Source organism: Adiantum capillus-veneris, chromosome 1 (genome assembly GCF_014529385.1).
Source record: "Adiantum capillus-veneris isolate H3 chromosome 1, ASM1452938v2, whole genome shotgun sequence".
In the NCBI taxonomy this organism is placed as follows: Eukaryota; Viridiplantae; Streptophyta; class Polypodiopsida; order Polypodiales; family Pteridaceae; genus Adiantum; species Adiantum capillus-veneris.
This window is the reverse complement of record NC_140931.1, coordinates 21,955,322-21,979,512: the sequence shown is the minus strand read 5'-3', so window position 1 is coordinate 21,979,512 and position 24,191 is coordinate 21,955,322. Positions and strand designations below refer to the sequence as shown.

The 24,191-nt window shown below is 43.1% G+C and overlaps 1 protein-coding gene across 3 annotated transcripts in view; it reads right to left on the bottom strand.

Annotated features, from left to right (window-relative positions):
* The window catches only part of LOC147464406 (uncharacterized), a 54,524-nt gene extending 44,052 nt beyond the window's left edge, over positions 1 to 10,472 (bottom strand). Inside the window, exons 1-2 of one of the 3 annotated variants that reach the window (XM_086514740.1) lie at positions 10,290 to 10,472; positions 9,969 to 10,084 (exon numbers count right to left, since the gene is read on the bottom strand). In XM_086514740.1, the coding sequence (XP_086370866.1) occupies positions 9,969 to 10,084; positions 10,290 to 10,366 (193 nt within the window). In that variant the 5' untranslated portion in view covers positions 10,367 to 10,472. The remainder of the gene's footprint in view (positions 1 to 9,968; positions 10,085 to 10,289) is intronic. The other 2 variants (XM_086514745.1, XM_086514755.1) reach the window with 2 other exon arrangements.
* Positions 10,473 to 24,191: the final 13,719 nt, after the last annotated feature.

Sequence of the window (24,191 nt, the reverse complement as noted above, 5' to 3'; positions counted from 1 at the left end):
GACAAGATGTTCACCCACCGCATCTGCTTTTCCGAAAGCTGCTTCTGTGACAAGAAGTAGCGCAAACTCTGATGGTCTGTAAAGACAGTAAAATCCGCTCCGAGTAGGTAATGCCGCCACTGAGTAAGAGCGTGGATAACCGCCAAAAGCTCTTTCCCATAGATCTGTGCTGTCATCTGCGGCCTAGAGAACAAACGGCTCTCGTAAGCTATGACATGGCCTTCTTGCATCAAGACCGCACCCAGACTACGACCACAAGCATCACAAAATACTTGAAATGACTTCTGCAAGTCCGGCAAAGTCAAATCTGGTCCTGTAGTGAATTTCTCTTTCAATGTCTGAAAGGCAGTCACCTCTGTGGGTCCCCACGAAAAAGGTACTCCTTTCTGTGTCAAGATATGCAAAGGCGAAGCAACCTCTGCAAACTTTCGTATGAACCGCCTGTAGTACGAACACAGTCCCAAGAAGCTTCTAACTTCATGGACATTCCTCAAATCGGGCCAATCACGGATAGTCTCTATCTTGGCCGGGTTCATTTTCACTCTTGCTATGCTGCTAACACAATGTGTCCCAAAAAGTGTATCTCTGGTAGGAAAAATTCACTTTTCTTAGCATTAATCACTAATGTGTGATCTCGTAATGCCTGAAAGACTTGAAGCAGATGATCTCTGTGTTCTGCCTCATTCTTCGAGAAAACAATGATGTCGTCAAAGAAAGTGCCAACAAATAGCCTGTACTCTCGAAAAATCCTGTCCATCATCCGGTTAAATGTCGCAGGAGCATTGGTTAAGCCAAAAGGCATCACCAAAAACTCAAATAACCCAAAAGTCATCCGAAAAGCTGTCTTGTAGACATCTCCTGGTGCTATCTTGATCTGATGATATCCACTCTTCAAGTCAATCCTGCTAAAGCACGAGGATCCCTGTAACCTGTTGAGTATATCATCGATCCTAGGAATCGGAAATCTGTTCTTGATGGTGATTTCGTTGAGAGTGCTATAATCGATGCACATTCTCCAAGATCCGTCTTTCTTCAAAACCAACAACACTGGAGAGCAATACGGTGAAGTACTAGGCTGGACAAGACCCTTTTCCAAGAGGTCTTTCACTGAGTTCATAATCTTTTCATCTTGTACTCGGCTCACACGATAAGGTGGCCGATTCGGTGGCGTGCTTCCAGATATCAGATCAATGGTATGATCTTCAGGCCCTCTCAAAAGCAATCGGCATAAGCGTGGAGAAAAAAAAAATCTTGGCGTTCTTTTCTTCAGGTCAAAACATATTCAACCTTTATCCATCGTTCAGTTCTCCCAAAAGAATGAGTAAGAAAACTGAAGTTCATCAAGTACAATCTCTAAGCCCTTCATTTATCAAAGTCGCTTTCTCGGCCCGGTAGTCAACCACGGCGTAGTTCTTGTGGTACCAAGGGATCCCGAGTAGAACGTCACTCACGTGCCCTGAACACCCCTGTCATTGCAAACGAAGTTTGCCAATGCTCGGTGTAATGGCAACATCCCATCCGGGTACCAGTCGAACTACCCTCGCCTGTGGCGTCAGTCTGTCGGGCGTAGTTCCAAATCGAGCCGCCAATTCCAAGTGAAAAGAAGTTGGCCTTGGCTCCTTCAAAAGAGCTTCCTGATCCTTCACTTTGCCCCAAAAAAAAGCGGCAAAGTTTGTACTTTCATTCATTTGATTCGGTGCAAGTCCCACGCCATGTGGTACCAGTTCTACTTTTCTATCTGCCTTGTCTGCCACATTCCTCAACTGCTCTCGAACTCTCAGACCTGTCGTCGTCTTTATCATTATGTTCTTTCTGTGCCTTATCACGGCACTTCGCGGAAATATGTCCATGTTCCCCGCATCCAAAGCACTTCCCCTCTCTGATGAAGCGAGCTCTCTCCTCAGGAGTAAGCTTAGGTCGTGCATCCTTTTTTTTCTCTGGGTTGCTCTTTTTCATTCTACTTTCATTCCCAGAAGTCTGTTCGGCTCGTTGTGTCATGGCCTCATCTGTGGGGTAGGTCAGACTGCCAGAGTGAATGGCAAAGCCCCGCTTCGCATGACTCATCAACTCTTGAATAGAAGCTGACTTCTGTTCCAAGCAGTGATCTCGGATCTCTGTAAGTAGACCCAAGGTAAACCGCTCAATCCGTTCTCTGAATGAGATCTTCTTGAATGAAGAGGCGGGTAGGAAAGAGCTCCAGAATCTTTCACAATAAGAATTCACTGTATCGCTCTTGGTCATCCGGAGATGGTTCCAAGCAGCTCGTATATCTCGCTCAAACTCTTGAGTCAACCAAGAAGAAATAAAAAGCCTCTTGAATTTCAGCCATGTAATTGGCACAGTCTTGCTTAATAGAAGCGTGGACCACCAAGTGCGAGCATTCCCCTTAAAATAAGAGGCAGCTCTCCGAATCTTGGAGTGCTCTGAATAGCGTCCTCCTGCGAAAGCGATGTCAAACTGCTGTATAAAAGACAAAGCCTTCGAAGCATCTGAGTATCCTGAAAAGTATCAAACTTGATCGAGTGGCCACCTTCCTTAAACTCTCGGACTTTCTTGCTTTTATCTTCGAGAAAGTCATACTGGTTGGCTTTGTAAAAATTCTTCTTGTTCGCATAAAACTTTCCGTCATCGGAACCTGAGCTGTCTGTAGACGAGTCCTCAGTAGAACTGTGAGTCTCTGGGCGAGATTTAGCCTTCTTTGCCTTTCTCTTGCCCTTTCCAAAGCGTTGCTTCTTGCTTCGCTTTTTACCTTTTCTGTCTTCTTCGCTCTAATCCGAGGAGCTAGAAGGACTGTCAGAAGAAGAAGAAGAAGAACTGGGTACTCCTTCAAATCGAACACGCTTCTTCCGTTTCTTTGCCTTGTCAAATGTCAACCGACGACCCAAATATCCCGGGAAGTCAGTGCCTTTCTTCTGCTTTTTGCCGTGCTTTTTGGCTTTCTTTTGCGAGTCAAAAAGCTGAGCAATCCGTGCATCAACCACGTTCTCCAGTTCCTGCTCCATATATTTTCTTGGAGGCAGAAGATTTCTTGAAAGCGGGTTTCGGGAGTGGTGTTGTGGTTCTCTGCCACTCCATCTGTACCTCTTTCAAAGAGGTCTGGTTCATATATTTTGCCATCTTCGGGTCCTTGGCAAAATTGAGCATCATCTTTGTTGCATCGCCGATCAACTGGCGACGCTCTATCTCTCGCCGCTCCGCCTAAGTAGGCCAAGGCGGGCCATACTCTCTGCCTGAATCTTCGTTGTAATCCCAGCCCGCATCTCCAGATGCAGAGGGAGTCGACTGATCATTGCCTGAAGCCATAGGTGCCGCGGAAAAAAAATTCGGAGATCGGATTTCCCATAGAAGAGAAATCGGCCGTGCTCTGATACCACTGTAACAGACTTAGACACTCCAAGTCAAGAATCAACCGCGACTGTCACCAGCGTGTGACTACTATCTATCCTTTTTGTTGATTTCTTTCTTATTATCTAGTTACTTTCACTTTTTGGAAACACCCCTCGGAAAATCTAACTGCCCTGCATTGCATAGCTAGTGTGGAACTGTCCAGAGGGAGTCCAGGCCTGAGGGCAAGAGAGCACTAAGGTTGGACAAGGACTATGGTTAGCCAAGTGGGGTCATTGACTAGCCAAAGTGGAATCCTTTGCTACAGAGGCTACATTTCAGTTCTGGATGTGGCCGCAGTGTACAAAGAGGGTCGGATGACCTAGAAAGATACAATGGCAGCCTCTCCTAAAATTTAGGGAACTGCTATTTTGGGACCTGAAAATGTCTTCGCGTCATTACGTGCAGTTTGACATGGGGATCATTTTGTTAATCCGTGGCCAAGTCAACAGAGGCTGCAGGTGAGATATTTTTAGACCCGGGGGTCTAAAGCGGGAAAATGCACAAATGAGTGACACTTGGCACTCTGAGGCCAGTTTACTACTTATAGAGAAGGCAAAAACGTGATTTATAGCTGGGAGGCTCATTTTGCAAGTCTCTGTCACAGGTTAAGAGCTATGGAGTGCTTGCTTTCCCTCTTATGCACAGTGCGGTGCCAGGAGTGATGCCCTGCACGCTACGCACTGCCCTCTCTCTCCCCTTTGGCAGTATGTTATGCCCCTCTAGTGGGCTCTTCATTTGACCAATGTACAGTTGTGTGGGTTCATGCGCGATTGTCGAGGCAAGAGCCTCTTGCACAGGTACTGGATTAGCTAGCGGCTAATCCCCCTGCAGGTACAAGTGAATTCGGAGAGGTTTCACTCCAGAAATCTCGTCCGATTCAAAGGGCAAGTAGCCCTACAGGTGCGGGAGCTCGAGGACTTGCTAAGGATGCGACCGGATCGCGAAACGGAGCCCGAAACAGTGAATTACAGCCTGCTGTGTATTTTTGCAGGTTTAGGGTTTTGGCCCTAAACGGACCCTAATACCCCCAGGAGGTTCGGGGACGCAAGGGGACCGCTGTACAGGTGATCTGGCGCAATTTCAGGGCTGAAAACAGAGAATTCAGCGTGCTGCAGATTCTCGCCAGGTTTTGCAAAGTGCCCGTATGCGTCGGGAAAGTCGGCCAATGCGTGGGAATACTGACTGTGAAGGGTTCTAGTACAGTTATGCTGCCGAAATCGGGCTGGAACAGTGGAAATTCAGCCGAGTTTGTGCGGGGCAGCTTGTAGGGAACCACAGCGTTTATTCCCTCTTTTGAACAATAAAGAAATACCGAAAGGGGCGCCTAAGTTAGGGGCCAATCTGGTGTCCGTCTACTCATACAGGTGCAATCTAGCAGCCTGTATCCCTCTCCCCTTTGTTGTGTCTTGAAAGTACAGGTAAAATAGACGACTAATAATGGGTGAAAGCTAAATCAAGGTTTGAAGTAAAGTCTACCGCCCTTTTTGGATTGAACAGGCCGGTTTCAGCGACAGCACCAAATAACCACTTCAAAACAATTCACAGATCACAATAGATTTGCACTGGCCCGGCGGAGTTCCGTGCCTAGAGATATTGGCCCCAAAGACTGGCGCCCCTTTCGGTATTTCTTTTTATATTAATCAATCATCAAAGTACAAGAGAGCGGTTAGGGTTTCACTCTCAGACTTTGCGTCCAGATGCCCTGAGAAGTGAGGCCCTCACCACTAATTTAAAGGTTACAAGGGATGCCCAAAAGCAGAGCCCCAAAAGCTTTTAAAATCAAAAGCATCAGTTCTCTCTCTCTCTTAGAGAGTCTTTTATCTTTTTCTTTTTTTTTTAAAAGCAAAAGCAAAATTCGCGTCGCTCATCATTTTCCCAAAAAAAAAAAATAATAATCCGCCTCCGCGATTTCCGAAATTTAGGGTTTTTGGCAGAAATTAGGGTTTCTGCTGTCCGCCACGTCATCACTTTGTGACAAGGCAAGTCCCTGAAAATGTGACACTTGGTGCATTTACAAGCATTTTCCCGTTTCGGGTTCGCCGCTTAAAAATATCCCAACCGACGCGTCAGTTGACTTCGCGGCAGAGTTATAAAATGTTCCCCTAGTCATACCGGAGGTAATGACGCGAACACATTTCACGGCCCAAAATAGCAGTTTCCTAAATTTTAGGAGATGCTTCCGTTGGGCTCCTACTGGTCTTCTGACCATCTATCCTCATTGGGACCGCATCCAACAATGCAATGTGGCCCAACTGTCGGATACTTTTTGTTTGTAGTCCCACCTTGACTTTACGCCTTAATTGAGTTCACTTCCTAGTATCCACCAACTTGCTAAGTGCGACGGGGGGACCTATATGATCTTGCTCTGAGCCTAGACATCCTCTTACCATACGAATTCCAGTGCCGACCACTTCCCGTCTGCGGGTGAATCTACCGTTCACATTGGCCATACAATGTCTGACCGTTTGCTACTTCAAAAAGAGGGTCTCAAAACAAATAAAATAAACCCCATTGGAAAGAAACCAACAACCAAGGTTAGCAGTTGCCACATCTCTGTGACATGGTTAATAACTGCCACGTCCTCGTGACAGTGGGGCCTTCGGAGGAGGGTTTTACGTCGTCTTTGGTGATCGTATCTCTCTTCTCTCTCTATCTCTCAGTCTCATTCACTTGCACGCACATTGTCCATTCACTTTGTTCGTGATCATAGCACTTTCCATTAAGAACGGAAGGCTCTCCCTTCCATAAGAACTAAAAGGAACCTTGAGCACAGTTCGGAGCACTCATCTTGAGCAAAGCACAAACAATCATTTCGCTGCACCTAACAATGCTTCAACTTCGTCGAGTCATGCTTCTTTCTTCGTCAAGAATCTCCATGGCTGAAAATTCCTGAAACCATTTCCAACACAAAACCATGAACGTACCCATTCCATGTAAAGTGAATGGAAAAAATCTTGTCTTCCGAAAAGACTGTGCATGCAATATAGATGAACAAAGAGACGGAGTGACAAACCGTTCATCAAACACATGCAAACAATGAGATCGAATCTCTCTCTTTTGTCTAGAGCAATCAACCGTGGCAATTCACAACGGAAATGCGCATGCTTGGTGCTCATACTTTCATGTGCTCGTTCTACGAATGTGTCATGCCAAGGAAGAGACAGGGAATGTGACTTCCTTGAATGCATACTTTTCAACTTTTCATGAAAAATCCGCATACATTCGTGCTCATTCATGACTGAAACGTGCTCAACGTACAATATGTCATGCCTAGGAAAAGGGATCACATAAAGACGTTGACTAAAATACAGGAAACGATCACGAATGAAACACTTGAACAATGCGTGCGTATCAATCATGCGAACACATAATACTTCCTGTGAGGGTTCTTTGGACCGAAGCTCGAGAGCCAAGATCGGTTCTTCGTGATTGATCGAATCTGCAATGAGGTTAGCTTCACTGGAGAAAGTATCAACTAACACATCATCCTTGTGAACAATCACATCATCTTCATGCAACTCATCATGCTTGTGAAAAATCACATCTTGATCATGCAAATCATCATGCTTGTGAGAAATCACATCTTGATCATGCAAATCATCATGCTTGTCATTGTCAATCAAATCACCATGCTCATCATTCAAATCATCATGCAAATCATTATCATTCAAATCCTGTGTGTCATGCTTTGGAGAAAAAGAGACTGAGAGAGTCTCCGTCTCCTGAATCTCTTGCATCTGTGCCGACACTTGAGAAAAGAGTCGCAAGAACTCTTGCATGTGTCGGTCGCGCTGTTCTTGTCTTGCCTTTCTTTCTGCTTTGTCTTCTGCGTGTCTGCATTTCATTTCTGTCATTCTTGCTGCATTTCTTGCTTCGCGTTCTAAATTTCTTTCCATAAACATCAACTCCAACTCCTCCATAGGAGCTAGTGCAATCCTTGGCGTAGATGAAGGGGGAGGGTCGAAAAAACCTCATGGTGGGGAAAATTCTTCTTCGTCTCTCTCATGCTCATCACCTCCAAGCGAAGTATCCATTCCGCTTCGAGTGATGACCATTCTGAAGTCGTGGGTTCTTGTGGGTTCTTAAGTTCACGAGGAACTTGGGTTCTTGGGGGTCTTGGTTCTTGAGGTTCTTGAGGTTTTCTTTCGCTTGCAAACCGCATTTGAGAAGGATCTTCTCTTCACCCGAGTTCTACTTCTTTTTGCGGGCGCACCCCTTGCGCTCACACCAAGGTTGCTTTTTCCCACCTCGCGTCGATTGGCCGGCCGCTAAGTGCGCGGTCCGCTCTCAATAAGCGAAAGGAGACACAAGGGGAGGCTGGACAAGCCCTTCTTTCTTGGGATTCCTGTCACTCTTCAAAAACACGATTAGGAATCGACACGCCCAAGCAAACTTAGGTTCGTGCGACTTCAACAAGCAAAAAAAAAAAAATGGTTCTTGTGGTTCTTTCCTTGAGTTATACACAACACTGCCAAAGCTCTGATACCAATGTTAGGTGCTGCGGAATGAATGTTTGCACTTTGCTCAAGATAAGTGCTCCGAACTGTGCTCAAGGTTCCTTTTGTTCTTATGGAAGGGAGAGCCTTCCGTTCTTAATAAGAGAATGCTATGATCACAAACCTTTAAAGTGAATGGACACTATGCGTGCAAGTGTATGAGACTGAGAGATAGAGAGAGAAGAGAGATACGACACCAGAGACGTTGTAAAACCCTCCTCCAAAGGCCCCACTCTCGTCGGCGAGAGTGGTCTACTTATGATTGCACAATCTGATACAAATGGTATGCATGAGACTGATGCAATTCTAGGCTATGTCGACGATGACGACAGTGATGACGAAGTCGACCTAAGGGCTGAAATCTGCAATCTTTCTACTGCTGTCCAAAAACGCTATAGGCTGAAATCTGCGACTAGTCCAAAAACGCTCATTTGGGGGTTGTTTCTGTGAGTCTTTGTCGCTGAAAATTTGCAGGTTTAGGGCTGAAAACTGAGGTTCATTAAGGCTGAAAACTGATGGTCTTATTAGGCTGAATCTGCTACCTTTTTAGGGCTGATCTTGCCGGTCTTCTGATGATGAAAAACGCTGCCTTTGTGAATCTAAAAACACTGAATCTGGGACCAAAAACGCCAGAGGCTGAAGCTGGACCAAAAACGCTAGGCTGATGTTTCTGCTAGCGAGGATGCTGATACAAAAACGCTATATGCTGTGTTCTTCTGGCGAGGACCTGCTGATGCAAAAACGCCAATGTGGATGGCTGGCGATGGTTCTTGTTGGAAACGCTAGGCAATGGGGGGATCTGTTGCTTGGAGGGAGCCACCAAGGCTTGGTCTTGCTGAGAAGTGGCCTGCTGAGCTTGGCTCATGTTACCTCTTCTGCCATTTAGTGCTAGCTTTGGTTTGCTTATATATTTTCTTACCCAAATTGCCCTACCTACTTTTGTTGGAAAGTCACTTAAATTAATAAGTGAAAAATGTCAAAAATAGGGAAAATAGGCTAAATGCACTGGAAAAATCCCCTGACTGATTCTGATGGGAATTCTTATGATCATGTTGTGTACAACCAGAGGATATGTAGTGACTGGGCATGCACGGTCTACGAATAGACTCACACAAGTGTCAGATCACTTCTAATCTAGACTGACTGGACTGAACTGAACCCTGATCATGCTGTAGCTTGGCCACGGACATATAGGGTTGGATGTGTCACGTGACATCCATTATCCTTACTTTTTTGTATGGCTGCTTGAGTCTTGCCCTCTTTGACATTTGTAGCTACTAGCATCTTTATGGTATTTGTCACCTTCAGTCTTTTGGTATTGTGGTCATTGGTTTGCCCCCCTTGTAGTCTCGACTCTCATTATGGTATGTCACCTTTGGTTTTTTTGTAGCGCCTTGGCGGGCCTTGTTAGCCATAATTAAGCGAAAATTGTTATCTCTGACTACTACTCTTGCAATTATTTGAGAGCTCTAATCTGTAATTACATATGTTATTGACAATTGTGTATGGGCATTGTGTTTGCTCAATGTTGTGTATGTGCTATGTACTCTGGGCGCCACACATCCCAATCAAGTCATAATAAGGTTGAATGGTCTTCGAATCGTGTTTTTTATGGGTATTAGAGTCAAAGGACTCTATTACTAGTTGTATTCAAACACATAACGCTAAAAAAAACAATATTTGGGTGTTTTTTTAGCCTCCCGTTCCGCGCCGTTCCCATTCCCCTGTTCCACAAGGAGGCCCGTCGCCGTTCCTGTTCCGCACTCCGGGTAACTCTGGTTTCTTATATACTAGCCTAGGGACCCTTATGTACCCCCTCACTAAAATTCCCTACCCAAGACTTTGACAAATAAGTAAAATAAATACCTAAAGGCAAAATAAATATTGGGATCACATTGTGCTATTCACTTGAGATGCTATAACTTTCAGAGGGCCACCCTTACATAAGCAACTATTCTCATAGCCACATCTCACCAGTGAAAAGTACAATGGTAATAAAAAATACTCCACTCTCTAAACTAATAAAAATTAAGCCAGAATAGTTCATACTCTAATCTATCAAACATGAGATAGAAGGGACTTCACCTGTAGATGCAAACCCTCGGATAGAAAATGGGGCCTGAATAATGGAGAGCGTGTGCTGGCATCCATCCACGACCATTTTGTGAATGTAAGGGCGATCAAAACGATCCTTATCTGGCCTAACAAGAAGACAACATCAATAAAAAATCTTCTAAAGAGAGAAAACCTGCTACGTCTGGTGAGAACGTGTTTGTTACCATAGCCTTTTCTATTTTATGCTAAGGAAAGTTTGTGTGTGTGTGTGTGTGTGTGTGTGTGTGTGTGTGTGTGTGTGTGTGTGTGTGTGTGTGTGTGTGTGTGTGTGTGAGAGAGAGAGAGAGAGACCTGTGCTCCCTCTTCCAAGCCCATGATCGTAAAAACGGATTCACGGTCTGCTTGGACGCTGAAGAAGAGACCGCCATTAAAAACTGGGCCTTTCTAGAGCTGTGACTAATTGACACTCGAGGACCTGCGATCCCAGACAAAACTACTCCTTCATCCCAGTTACCCAACGTTAGTAGGCGAGCTCATTGTTCTCAAGTAAACTTAGGCTTTTTTTTTTCTTTTTTTTTTTGGAAATTACCAAAATACCCCTCTAATTTGTGGAAATTCCCAAAATACCCCTCAAATTATAAAAATGCCCTTAATACCCTTGTATTTATTTTGGTTGGATTGTTCAAGATTTTATAATCTTTATTCCTTATTGACAATTGAGGTTTATTTTTGAGTGCTTAGTATGTAATTTGTCATAAATTTACCTCGCAAAAAGGGCAATTATGTCTAAAAATAAGGAGGCAATTCATCTCCAAAGCTTACATAACCAACTCAAATTCTAGTTTTAGCATCTTTTATTGATAGACAATCAGTCTTCTTATAAAAAGGTACAAATTGTTTTATCTTTGGAGTAATCACGGGTATTGTGGGAATTTTGGAAAATTTGAAGGGCATTTTGGGAATTTATGACAAAACATTAGAAGTATATGGGGAATTTTTGAAATTTGAGGGGTATTTTGGTAATTTTCCCTTTTCTTAAAGAAGAGAGCAAAAATGGATCAAAAGGAGAGAAAAAAATTACAATCTTGCCTCACATGTGGGGAGAGAGGCATCCCAAGTGAGAGAGAAAAGGAAAATTAGAGAGCAAGACAGGTTTCTGCCATAATGAATCTCTCTCTAAAGTAGAACTTTAACATTAGCTCCTTCCAACATTGCCAGCTATGGCTTCTTTGGAGAGTATATAGGGGACAATTAAAAACATCTCGCATCTTCCCCACGCACTAGGCGGACAATTTCTTGAGCTGGATGATAAATGTTGTAGCATTTCCCTCTACCTTCAATTGAAAGACAGCTTCAGTCCTTTGAGTCCAACATGCCCATAGATAGGATAGTCTCCACATATTCCATAATGGTATGTCCATCCTTTTCAGTCTCTGATCAGGAGTTCTTGAGCAGAAAAATGATTGGGATGAAGAAAAATGATTGGGATGAAGCTCCTTGCAGCAGCTACTTAACACATGAAGCTTTCTGGTGTTGGATGGACACTCTACAAATAAGTGTTTGAGGTCTTCTGGAGCACCACATCTGCTGCACATTCCATTTCCAAAGCTGGCCTTCAATGCTTTTTGAGCAGTCCATACCCTTTTATGTATGATTAGCTAGGCCAAAAAGCTATGTTTGACAGAAATTGAGAATCCCCACAAATACTTAAACATGTAAATCCATTGTTTAGAGCCCTAGTTGAGACTCCATTTCTTGTTAAGATTCTTTATGGGCTCCTCATCAAAGTCTGGGATGCAAAAGAATAGCTTGTAAGCCTTATTTGCTATGTCAACCAGAGTGCAACTCTCGCTATGTCTAAGTTCAGCTTGACCTTGGATTTTCTTTAAGTCATCCAACCTACATAAAATTTCATTAAGACAGCCATTAGAGATATTAAATTGGTTAGTGATCTGCTATGGAGTTAGCCAGAGCCCCTTCCTTTGGATATATCCCTAGGTTCTTATTCCATCTTTGAAGCAATTGTGTGCTTTGATAAACAGTGATCTACCATTTTTCTTTGCACACCAGCCTATCCATATAGATTCCTGACACAAAAGAGAGTAGTCAAGTAAAACATTCTCGGGTAAATACAAGCCTTCTTTAATTGTTAACCAAGCATTCCACATTCTAATAGAGACAATAGTTCCAATTGGTTTTACTTTCCACTTGGTAGTGATCAGGTCCTACATTGAGAGGTTGGTCTAGACCTTGTATTCCTGCAAATTAAAGTTAGGGTTGTGTCTTTTGATTAAGCAAGCCCAAAAATCATTACTATTTATAGCTCAGACCATCCACTTTCCAGCAAATTTAACAAAATATAGTGAGACATTCCATGAAAGCATCTGTTTTCTTATCATCTGCATTAAGAAGTGCATTTGTATCATCGGCAAACATCTGTAAACAAAGGTCACTTTGAGAGCTAGCAACTTTGATCCCTTTGAGACTTCCATCTTGCATTTTCTTCTTGACTAGCCTGCTACAAACAGAAAACACGGCGGCCCTGCAAAATACCCAAACTAGCACACTATGAGTCATAAACGAACAAATCTGCAGACCTGACGACTCGCACAAATCCATGATCGAGCTAAACGCGAACAGAGAGAGACCGAGAGAGAGTTAGAGTGAGAGAGCACATGCAGCGAACCTTCTAGAGCGGAGTGCTATACCCGCACACGAGAGAGAAGAGTGGAGAGGAGAGAAGAATAACGCAGACACTGGGTGCAATCTTCTCCCATGCAAGAGTGACCATTTCCCTCTTGCACGTATTTACTTTATAGATTTTTTGAATGGTCAAAGTGAGTACAAACTGGCCGACCGGTCATAAATGGCCAAAGCTCATAAAGAGCGTTTTCCGTTTGTAGCATAGCCAACCAAGAGCATCAGAGGCAATAGCAAAAACCAAAGGAGCCAAAGGGCAACCTTGCTTGATAGACCTCATAAGTGCAATTACATTAGTCAATTCACCATTAACTGAGATTCTAGGAAAAGCATTACCAAAGAGTACATGCACAAATTTAATGAATCTTCTTCCCATACCCATGTCATAAAGAGACTGCAAGATAAACTCCCACTTCATTCTATCATATGCTTTATCAAAGTCTACCTTGAAGAAAAAGAAATCCCCCCCATTCTCAATAGCATGTTCCATGCCTTCCCACAATGAAATGATTGCATCCAAACTGAATATGTCCTTGATAAAACCTTTTGATCTTGAAGAGTAAAATTAGACACAAGAGGGCTAAGCTACCTAGCCAAGGAAAGAGAAAACACTTTATAAATGGAAGCCATAAATTTAATGGGTCTCCAATTATTGAGATCCTCCTTGCCTCCTTTCGCATGCACAAGTTGGCAACACCAGTATTGATATAAGCAGGAAGAGCTCCTTTTCTAATAGCTTCTTGCCACACCAAGAGAAGGTATGGGGAAATAAAATCCTTGTATTGAATGTAAAATTCATTGGGAATGCCATCTATTCCATGATATTTTCCAGTCTTGAGGTTACAAATAGTTTCTTCAATCTCTCCTAGAGAGAAAGGCTAGTCAAGGAAGTGTGTTATATTGGGAGTCACATTCTTCCTTATGACCTAAGCAATGTAAGATCTAGCCTTTTGAATAGACCTATCTCTCTTTGGGAGACTAGAGAAAATATTTGTAAAGAACTCGTGGACTATTTGAATATTGTCTTTATGAGACTTAGCCAAACCACTAGAATTGTCCTTCAAATAAGGGATGAAGTCTTCGGATTTTTTCTTCTTCAATAGATCATACATGGCCTTAGTAGGTTTATCTATTTTACCAACCCAAAATTCTCTAGTGAAACCAAGGGCACTATTAGCCTCAAGGAGCTCTTCCTGCTTAAGAGAATCTTGAAGTCGTAGGAGCCTATAGGGGGAGGGTCAGCTTTGGAGAGAGATTCTTCTAGTTGAAGAAAATCCCCAGCTATCATCATTCTTCTTTTGGCTCTAATATCCTTATCTAGTCTTGCAACATTTAATGGTCTAGTAACTTGTGTGTAGCGGAAAATAGTATGAACATAGTGAGCATTTCATTAGAATAGATTCCTAATGAGAATAACAAGAGTGCTTGGGTGGAGAGAGCAACAAAAAGTATAACACCTAGTTAGATAGCATGAACAATACTTCAAAAGAGAGAGAAATTAAGCAATTGAAAACAGTTGAGGACTGGATTTGCATGGAGCCGGTCCCCCCTCCAAAAGGCTTTGTATTATGGTTTCTCCCATCAAGAGAGACATTTTACAATACAATTCTTTGTGTTCCTTCAATACTAGCTAGTGCAATGAAGATGGAAACTTCAAGCACTAAGCAAACACTTATCAAACACAACATCAATTCCCTCACGGTCTCAGACCCAAGACCTCACACACCTTCGAAGATGGTGAGAGCTAGCGGGGTATGAGAGTAGATTGAGAGGAAGAAGGAGTAGTCTTACGAAAAAGATGTACATCTGTTCATATAATCACTCGTATTAACATAGCTTAGCTTAGTAATTAGCATGGTAGACGAGATGAGCATGCATTGAAGCTTGGCTCTTGGTTGGATTTGCATCACAAAGCCAAGAGTTGTTGGTGTAGGCCTCCCTTCTCACAAGCTTGGAGTAGGTGATAAGCTTTCCATTAAAGCTTGAGAGAGAGAGAGAGAGAGAGAGAGAGAGAGAGAGAGAGAGAGAGAGAGAGAGAGTCTTCTTACTCTACACATGAGCTTGTGTGAGTGTGTGTGGATAATTGCCTTTGAAAAATCAACCCCCTCTCTCTCTCTCTTGGTCGACCCCTCTTGCTATTTGCTCTTGCTAGCACCTCATTGGACCTCTCCCAGCTTAGCCAATGAAAGTTAAGTAGCATAAGTAATAGTCTTTTGACATGTGTCCCCCTTTCCCCTTTGTGAGAGGAGACTGTCCAATAGTCTTCTAGAGAGCTTAATTCCTATTGATTCTTTTATTAAGTGTTTTTAAATTAACTAAACTATATTTACTCTAGCCTAATTCTCATTGGTCCACCTCCATGGCCATCCAATAGGATTTGAGTACACCTTGTGGGCATCTGGCCTAGGGAGCTGACATGTGTCCCTCACTCCCTTTGTGTAAAGGGAGCTTGTGTGTGTGTGTTAGTCTCTCTCATTCCCTACTTCTTGGGCTCGTCCCTCCTTTGTAGGACTTGGGAAGACTTTTTGGGACACACACAAAGCATCCAATTTCCTAAGCTTTTGACCATTGGACACAACCTTTGAATTTTGGAACCTGAGCATTTTGGAAGTCTTAATGGGCTGAACCCTAAGGTCTTTGGAGCCCATTGTTGCACATAGCTCTTTTGCAGATGACCCCCCCTTTGGATCCCTATTTTCCCCCTTTGGATCCCTATTTTCCCTCCTTTGGATCCCTACTGTGGTTGGTCTGCCAGCTTAACCAATATTCTAGCTTTTTCTCCCCTAGCACTTCCCCATATTAAATGATCAGTTTAACATGAGAAAATCATTTAGGAGAATTAGATATTAGTTATTCTGACATTACCTCTCTCTTGAAATTATAGTCATCCTCGACTATAGGGTAGAGAAGATAAAGCATATTCATTAGTCCTTTTGCTAGCAGGTAGAGGATCCCTATGTTACGCTACGACATTGTTCCAGAATGGATGACTAGTCCATTTGGCGCTTGAGAGCCTAAGTGCCGCAAGCATGTCTGCACATTAGTCCTATCAATATTCCATAGTAGAGTGAGAAGCTCTACTTGGTGTTTGGGAGACGTCGTCTTTGCAAACTTGATCTAAGCATCCATACTACTTCACATTTGTGCACAATAAAGAAAAAGAGAGTCTTATAAGACAAAAACTTTGTTCATTTTAAACATTTGTACATTTGCTTACTCTAGGGAAGCATTGTAATCATTGACAGGGTTTAGGTTATCCTTTAATTGTATGCCTTGCATCCATCTAGCATCTTCAAAAGGATAATTCTTAAACTTAATAAGATATCGTCGGATAGTCTTACCACCTCTTAGTACCTTGTCTTCATGTCGGAGAATGGACTCGGGCTACAGCACCTCTTCTTGGTCCTCGATCTCCGGTGGGTCTTCAATAGTTGGTTCTTCTAGTGGTTCTTCTTTGTAAGGCTTTAGAAGGCTCACATGGAAAGCATTGTGTATGAGCCAATGGCTAGGCAACTTGAGTTGATAGGCCATCTCATTGATTGGCCTCAGAATCTGGAAGGGACCATAGTACCTTTTTGCTAACTTAGCATAGTACTTTTGGTGTCCCGAAGGATTCTTGCCCGTCGTGTGCCTTAATCGAGCCTTGGGAAATTTGAGTAAGACACATTCATTTTCTTTAAAGGCTTGGGCTCTCCTGTGCTTATCAGCAGCAGCAGTCTTTTTCCTTTGCTGTGAGATAGAGATAGCATCCTTAATCTTTTGGAAAGATTCTTGTAGGTCTCGGCTATACTCATCTGCAGCGAAGATCTTCCCATGTACCTTAAGTAGCAGGGGATTTTTTGATCTTCCCTCGATTACCTCGAAAGGTGCTTTTCCCGTGGAAGTATGTACAGTGTTATTGTAGGCATACTCCACTAAGGGTAAGTACTTCTCCCATTAATATCTTTGATCTACTTCCGTTACATAGGCTTTTAGTAGATCAAGAATTGTTAGGTTAGCTATTTCACTTTGGCCATCCGTTTGCCGGTGATAGGCCAAAGAGAAGTTTAGCCTTGTCCCTAAATTCTCAAAGAGACCCTTCCAAAAATTATTGGTCATCCTAGGATCTCTATCCGACACTATGGACATTGGCAAGCCATGGTACTTGAAGATTTATGAAATGAAGAGGGTTGCCATTTGATGGTCTTTGATAGTCTTTTTGACAGGTATAAAATGAGCTTGTTTGCTAAACCTATCTACTATAGTCCATATTCCCGTATTCCCATGGATCGACTTAGGAAATCCAAAGATAAAATCCATGGATATGCTCTCCCGTGGTGAATTAGGGGTTGACAAAGGTTGAAGCAATCCCGGTTGCTTCCCTCTATCAAACTTCGTCTTTTAGCACACCACACATTTAGAAACATACTCTTGTATGTTTGCTTTCATGGTAGGCCAATCGAAATATGTTTCAATCCCTTTTAGAATAGACTGAATCCCTCTATGCCCTGGATAAGGAGGAGCATGAGATTCATACATTACTTTCTCACGTAGTGAGCTAGTAACGCATAGTCTATTGCCATAGAGAAGATAACCATCATGTAAAGTAAATAGTTCCTCTTTCTTCCCTAGTGCAAGGGCTGAAATCACATTTCTAAAATCGGGATCAATAGCATACTCATCTATCATAGAAGATAGATCATTGTGAGTTGCTATGGAAACCGCATTCACTCTCGGTCGTCTTGAGAGTGCATCGGCTACTTGATTATGCTTGCCAACAATGTGAGCAATATGAAAATGAAATTGTGAAAGAAATTTTTCCCACCTCATTTGTTTGTCGGAGAGCTTGGGCTGCGTCATGAAGTACTTAAGACTTTGGTGATCCGTTCACAGAATGAAAGGAGTCCCCAATAAATAGTGCTTCCATGAGTCTAAGGCATGTAGAACTGTGAGAAGTTCCTTTTCATATATGCCTAGAGATTGCTCAACAGTGTCGAGCCTTTGACTTTCATAGCCTATGGCATGCCCTTCTTGGAGCAAAACAGCTCCAAGGCAATCACCACAAGCATCACATTGTACCTCAAATGGCTTTGAGAGATCCATTAGTGTAAGCATAAGTTGAGAGATAAGCTTTTCGAAAGCATTGTTCTCCTTGGCAGACCATGTATACCTAACATTTTTATTTTTTAGGTCATGTAATGGTCCTGCAATTTGTGAGAATTTTTCTATGAAGCATCTATAGTATGCGCACACACCTATAAAGCTTCTTAGTTCATGAAGATTCCTTGGTTTAGGCCATCCTCTTATTACCTCTAACTTTGATGGATCCATTTGGATGCCATCTTGAGAGATAATGTGACCTAAATATTGAATCTCTTGCAAGAAAAATTCGCTTTTCTTTCGATTAACATAAAGTTTATTCTCTCTTAGAACTTGAAATATTACCTGGAGGTGTTGCTTGTGTTCGTCTAATGAATTAGAGTAGATGATGATATCATCAAAGAACACTCCAGTAAAGTTTCGGTGAGGCCTGAATAGCTTCTCCATCAAGCGGTTGAATGTGGTTGGTGCATTGGTCAAGCCAAAAGGCATGACAATATATTCGTAAAGACCAAACATAGTGCAAAATGGGGTCTTTACAATGTCTTGATCAACTGTCCTTATTTGATGATAGCCACTTTTTAGGTCAATCCTACTAAAGTAGGTGGAAGAGGAAACCTATTCTTGATAGTGATCCTATTTAGTGCTCTATAGTTGACACACTACGATATGTGCCGTCTTTCTTTTGCACTAAACGCACAGGAGAACAAAATGGAGATGAGCTAGGCCTAACCATGCCCTTCTCAACTAACTCATGCACTTGCTGCATAATCTCCTCTTGTTGAGCTTGAGAAACTCTATAAGGAGGTTTGTTAGGCGGTGAACTTCCTGGAAGAAGTTCAATTGCATGGTCATCATTGCCACAAGGGATGTCGTTGAATAAAGACATCTTGAAACCCCTTGAGAAAATTGGATAACTCTAATTCCTTGCGAGTGTGTTTATTTTCTTTTGTTAAAACATTAGGTTCATTTTGAGAATCTTTAACAAAAATCATGTACATGGAAATAGAGGTCTTTATTGACTTATTGAAAGCTTGTGTATGTACAATGGGTATGGTGTTACCCATTTGCTTGGCATCTATGTACATATCTTTTTCCCTAAACCTAAAGTAGATTCTTCTTTCAGGGATTTTAACATTGGCAGCCATGCGATCAAACCATGGTGCCCCTAGGATTACATCCTCATGCTTGAGAGGAGAGATAAAGAAGTCCTCTTTGTCCACATAGCTGTCAGGACAAGCGTCCTACGGGGCAAGGCCCAACCTAGGGGGTCAGGGACCTAGGCCAAGGTCCTGGACTGGACCAGTGTGGACTGGGGATCCGCTTAGGGCAAGAGCTACGAGCTAGGCCTATATAAAGGGCGGTAGGGAGGAGGATCCTATGTCTCAGTTCCCTAGGCCTTACATTGGTATCAGAGCTCAGGGGGAGGGGAGAGCCATGGAGGAGGGGGGAAGGTCTTTCTCTCTCTCTCTCTCTGTCTCCCTCTCTCTCTCTCTCTCTCTCTCTCTCTCTCTCTCTCTCTCTCTCTCTCTCTCTCTCTCTCTCTCTCTCTCCCTCTCTCGAATGTTCTGTCTCTCTATCTCTCTTTTGCATGAGAGCTTCCATGGCGGGCTCAAGAATCCGTGGGCAGGAGCCCTTAGCAGGCGAGGGCGGGACCCGTCAGCATGCTGAATCGATCGTGTGCAAGCACCCCTAGCAGAGGAAGCAAGGCAGGTCGGCCACCTCCAAACACGTCGTGGACGGGCTCTATGGGTTCGCCCTGCCCTGCTCCTCCTTGTTCGATACTACGGCCGCCTCGGATTCGGGCTCTGCAACGCATGGTCGCGGGTTCTTTTCCTACGCAAGTAGCAGAGAACACCATCACTTCAAAGTTTTTTTTGTTTTCACACGAAAAACGCCCTAAGGCCTTTGGCCTTGGGCAATTAAATTTGACTAAGGGAGGCTGCCCACGGGCCAACCCCCCCCCCCCCCCCCCCCCCCCCTCGTAGCCTTGGCATGAGGAAGGACCATGGCATCTCGACGGGTCCGCATCTGCTCGGGATTTCAACAAATCAGCAAAACTATCATACTGCAGAGATTAAAGACGCAGTAGTATGACAGAACTTCAAAGGTGATCAAGGGGCTATTGCAAAATCATGAGGCTATGGAGCGTGCACAAACACGATATTTTCCCCAAATCAGACTGCATGCAGCATGCATGTTCGCATGTGGCCATGCGATTGCTTACCAAAGCATATGCAAAACCACGAATTTATTCTGGTGGAGTACATTAAAAATGACGAAAGATAGCATGACTATCTTCACGATCCATTATCGCTCTTCATGTACGGCAACGCATTCCGAGAGAAGCCTTGCAACCAACCTCCATGTGAGTACATGAGGGCAAGACAAGCTTCAAGTTTCAACATGGGTTGCAAGGATCAGGGAAAAAGCTACCACATAGGCCATGCAGCTACCAAGGTCAGTCGGCACAAGTCAGTAATGAGGTATGCATTTTTTTTTAAAATTGTTTGGCAAATTGTTCGAACATGATAAATGATTCTTGTCCAGCAAGGCTGTTGTACAGGATATCAATATCCATTGATTTTCATGGTTTTGCTAGCATGCATGATCATCATTTGCACATGCAACTAAATCAGGTGTATGCTGCATTGTTGCTTTACAATTTACATAACATTTTGGGTAAGCAAGGCTTGCATTGCCTTCTCACAAGGCTCGCATGCAATCGAGGGAAGTACACTTAAAGCACTCCGAGCACACACACGGCTTGTGACAGTTATTTTAAGCATTACATTTTGATTGCATACCAGGGACCAATGATTCAATTACTCATTCAACTCAAGCATGGCTTGAGTACCTACCACCTTGATCTGAAGCACGGCTCATCAACGGTTCAATTTGATGATAAAGCATAGTAAATTTGTAATTTTTTTGGTATCTCAAGGAGACAGGCATGGCCTATTTTTGGACTTGTTCAAGGCAGCAAGTTGCTCGGCATGGCCGACTCCTTCTTACTATTTCCTGCAGCAGCTGACAGAGGATGCTTCCCACACAGTACTGGTCAATTTCAATTGACATTGCTTGACACGATCGATTCTTTCTGTTATGATATCTGTATCATAGGCGAAACAACTCTAACATTAGCAATCCTTGCATCAAGACTGCAATATCCTCAACATCGCCTACATCCTCAGAACCAGGATGTACATCAATGCCCTGCACAATATTCCAGATGCCCTTTGACACAAGAACACGTTGTATCATGTAAGCCCACATAGGGTAATTTTCCCCATCCAATCTATCCTCAACAACAAACATCTTGAGCACATTTGTGCTGTTGTCAGTCATGGTAAATGATGCACCTGATTTGAAAATTTCCCGAAAGGAGGAGAAACGAAGCGGGAACAATACGTGCTATATGGCACAAACCATAGAAGCAGTCATAAGGGACCTGATATATAGAAAATGACACTGACAAAAATTTTGCACAAAATGACGAAATAGCCTATGCAGTACTACCTGTAGTCGAAACGGAGTCCGAAATGAGTCCGAATCAAAAACCTAAGCAGACTAATCTCTATGAGCTTACCCGAATTTTTTTGTTGACCTACGAACGCTCGCCAAAGCTCATTGAAATCAAAGAAAGTGAGGAGGCGTGTGTTGGAGCATGTTGGCGACTAAGCCCCAGAGGATGCAACCTGTCTTGATACCAATTGTTGGAATTAGGGTTGCAGGAAAACACACACAACATGGATAAGACGAAGGAAACTCAAGGCACACAACAAAGAGTGTTTTACTTAGTGTGCAATGGAAAGATAGATAGCCCTAGAATGATGGGCGTATATACAATGCACGTGGGAAAAAACCTCCTAAAGAGGAAAAAAATTGCCTCGGTGGTCCTAATGTGTTCACACACATCATTACCACATGTATGAGCATTTCTAAATGAAAGTTGGAAATATCAACTACAAACGAAGACTTTAACCGACCTATACATAGGTCACACCTATCACGTGGCCTGGGGGGGATTCACTCTATATACAAAATGGGACACCATCTACGAGTGGAAAAATTTGATTAAACCCCTATATACGACTCAAACTAGAGAATATGACCCACTTTTCTACGCTTATATGACAATCAATGCAAAAAACTACCATACCCCTATCTTATATATAAAATTTAGGTTTCACATGATCTAACTGAGTAAAATTAGTCAAAGAGTGTGTAGCATAGTGACTGACAACGCACTAAGGAACCACTTCTATTGATAACTAGATGTACTCTCAATGTGTCTTAGCTTGGCTTTCAAATTATATGCCCATTCAGTCTACACTCTAGCTACTTGTCCAATTTTGATGCATCTAAATTACTAAAAGAACATGGTTATAAAGTTTTGCTAGGTTCTCCGTGTAAATTTGCATCTATACAAACTCTTTATAGCTTTCATCCCTCAACAAATGAAGTATAATCACAAAACAAGCAATTGATACAAAGGAGTGTTAGTTCTTGCATGTATCTTTGTAGCTATTGACTCACAAGTTCGAGGGATGACTATTTTGGGAAGCCATGATTTTGAAACACAAAAAAATTCTCTCATTTCCCTCCCCCCCCAATAAATATGATACCCCCTCCCTTATTTTTGAGCTTGAGATATAAATTATTGGGGGCCTGCCCCTAACGTACACGCTTATGTAACTTGTAAAAAAAACCCCCTCCATGGTAAATCCCTCGGGTCACGTGGGCTAGTTAGATGTCCTACAATCCACATCAGGTGCTACTAGCATAGAGGAGCAACAACAAATAGTGTGATGTCATCCATAGGGTTATTGAGTTGGAGAGGCAGAACAAAGGGATCCACATGCCTTCAACGGGTCTCATGAGATTCTTGGATACAGGGAAGTCTAAGCAACCACCTTTATCACAAATGGAGATTCCCTTGGTAAGCTCGATGGATCCTCCATATGTTGTTTTGTTAGGGGTCTCAGTACAATATGAGCCCACAAATGATAGCTTTACCTTTCCAAGTTTAGCTTATCTTTCTCTTGATGACACCATGGCTATCATGCCTACCCCAGTGATGGGCATGACAAAAAATATGCCATGGACCTCATTTATTAGTAAAGCATCGCTACATGGTGGCCCAATGCCTACAACAGTATCTACAAGTGTGTATCAATCATATGCATCTATGGGTCCTCGTGCTCATGTAGCTCCTACCTCTCCCATTGTTTCAATAACTTATGCTCCATGACCACAACATCCAAGGACTTATTTCAATGAGACCATACTAGCTAGCATTAGCATGTCACATCCCATGTCTGTTATGCCCAGGGTCACACATATGAACTTTGGGCCACCACATGGCACAACATCGTACCTAGCTTGGGACACGAGGATCACCCGTATGCGTAACCTATCCCGAGAACACCTGTCCCCACTATACCTGCTCACTTGGGTGAATTGGCAACATTTTCTCAATCTATCAATTGATCTATTGCTAAAAATATGTGTAGCACGCCTTATAGAGAGCCTAGAAGTAAGGTAGTACAAATAGCCAAGCTCACACAAAAATTTAGTGGAGACGGGGATGTGAGAAATCATATAGAAGTATTTGAACAAATATGCAATTCCCTAGGAGAACACAATGAGTTGCATAAGAGTAATGCTTTAAGCCTCACCTTGAGTGGGAAGGCTGGATTTGGTATTGGACCCTAAGTGTGGAAGAGAAAATGATTTACCCTACTCTTAGGAGACTGTTCTTGAAAGAGTACATACAAGAGGGAGTGCTTTGAAGTGTAGCCTCTCAGCTCCAAAAGTCCCAACAAGAGGAAGGAGAGTCTGTGAGAGACTTTCTTAGTTGCTTGAAGCATTTGAATTCTCATTGTAATCCCAATGAGTGCTTCAATAATAACCAGTTTCTCAATAGATTCATTAGGGGACTACGACATGAGGATATCTACAATGACCTAGTCATTAGAGGTATCACCACTTGGGAAGAAGTCACCACCAATGCGATCCAATTGGAGGACAATTTAATGATTCAAGGAAAAAGAGTGTCTATTGAGCCTAAATCTACTAGCTCGCAAGCATCGGGGAATGAGCCAATGACCATGAAGCCTATTGCTAAAGAGACAAAATGTCTGAGATGACTTTAACAGACCTCACCAAGGACATTCAAGAAAGTCTTTGGCCGCATATGTCGCACATGTCAATGCAAGGAACTTGCCGATACACCACGTGCGAGCCACAAATGGCTCCAAGCACACAACAAGCCTAAACTAGTAAGCTCAAAGATGGCGATGGTGTGTCACTCACCGCTCTACGCTTGCTTTCGTGGAGGATTCCTCACCGCGAAGAAGAAGGAGACGCCGCTACACCACGCTCAACCGCTTCGCCGCCGTCGTGCCTTCGTAATAATCAATTGCACACACACTCCCTCTCTCTCCCTCTCTCACTCTCTTACACATACAC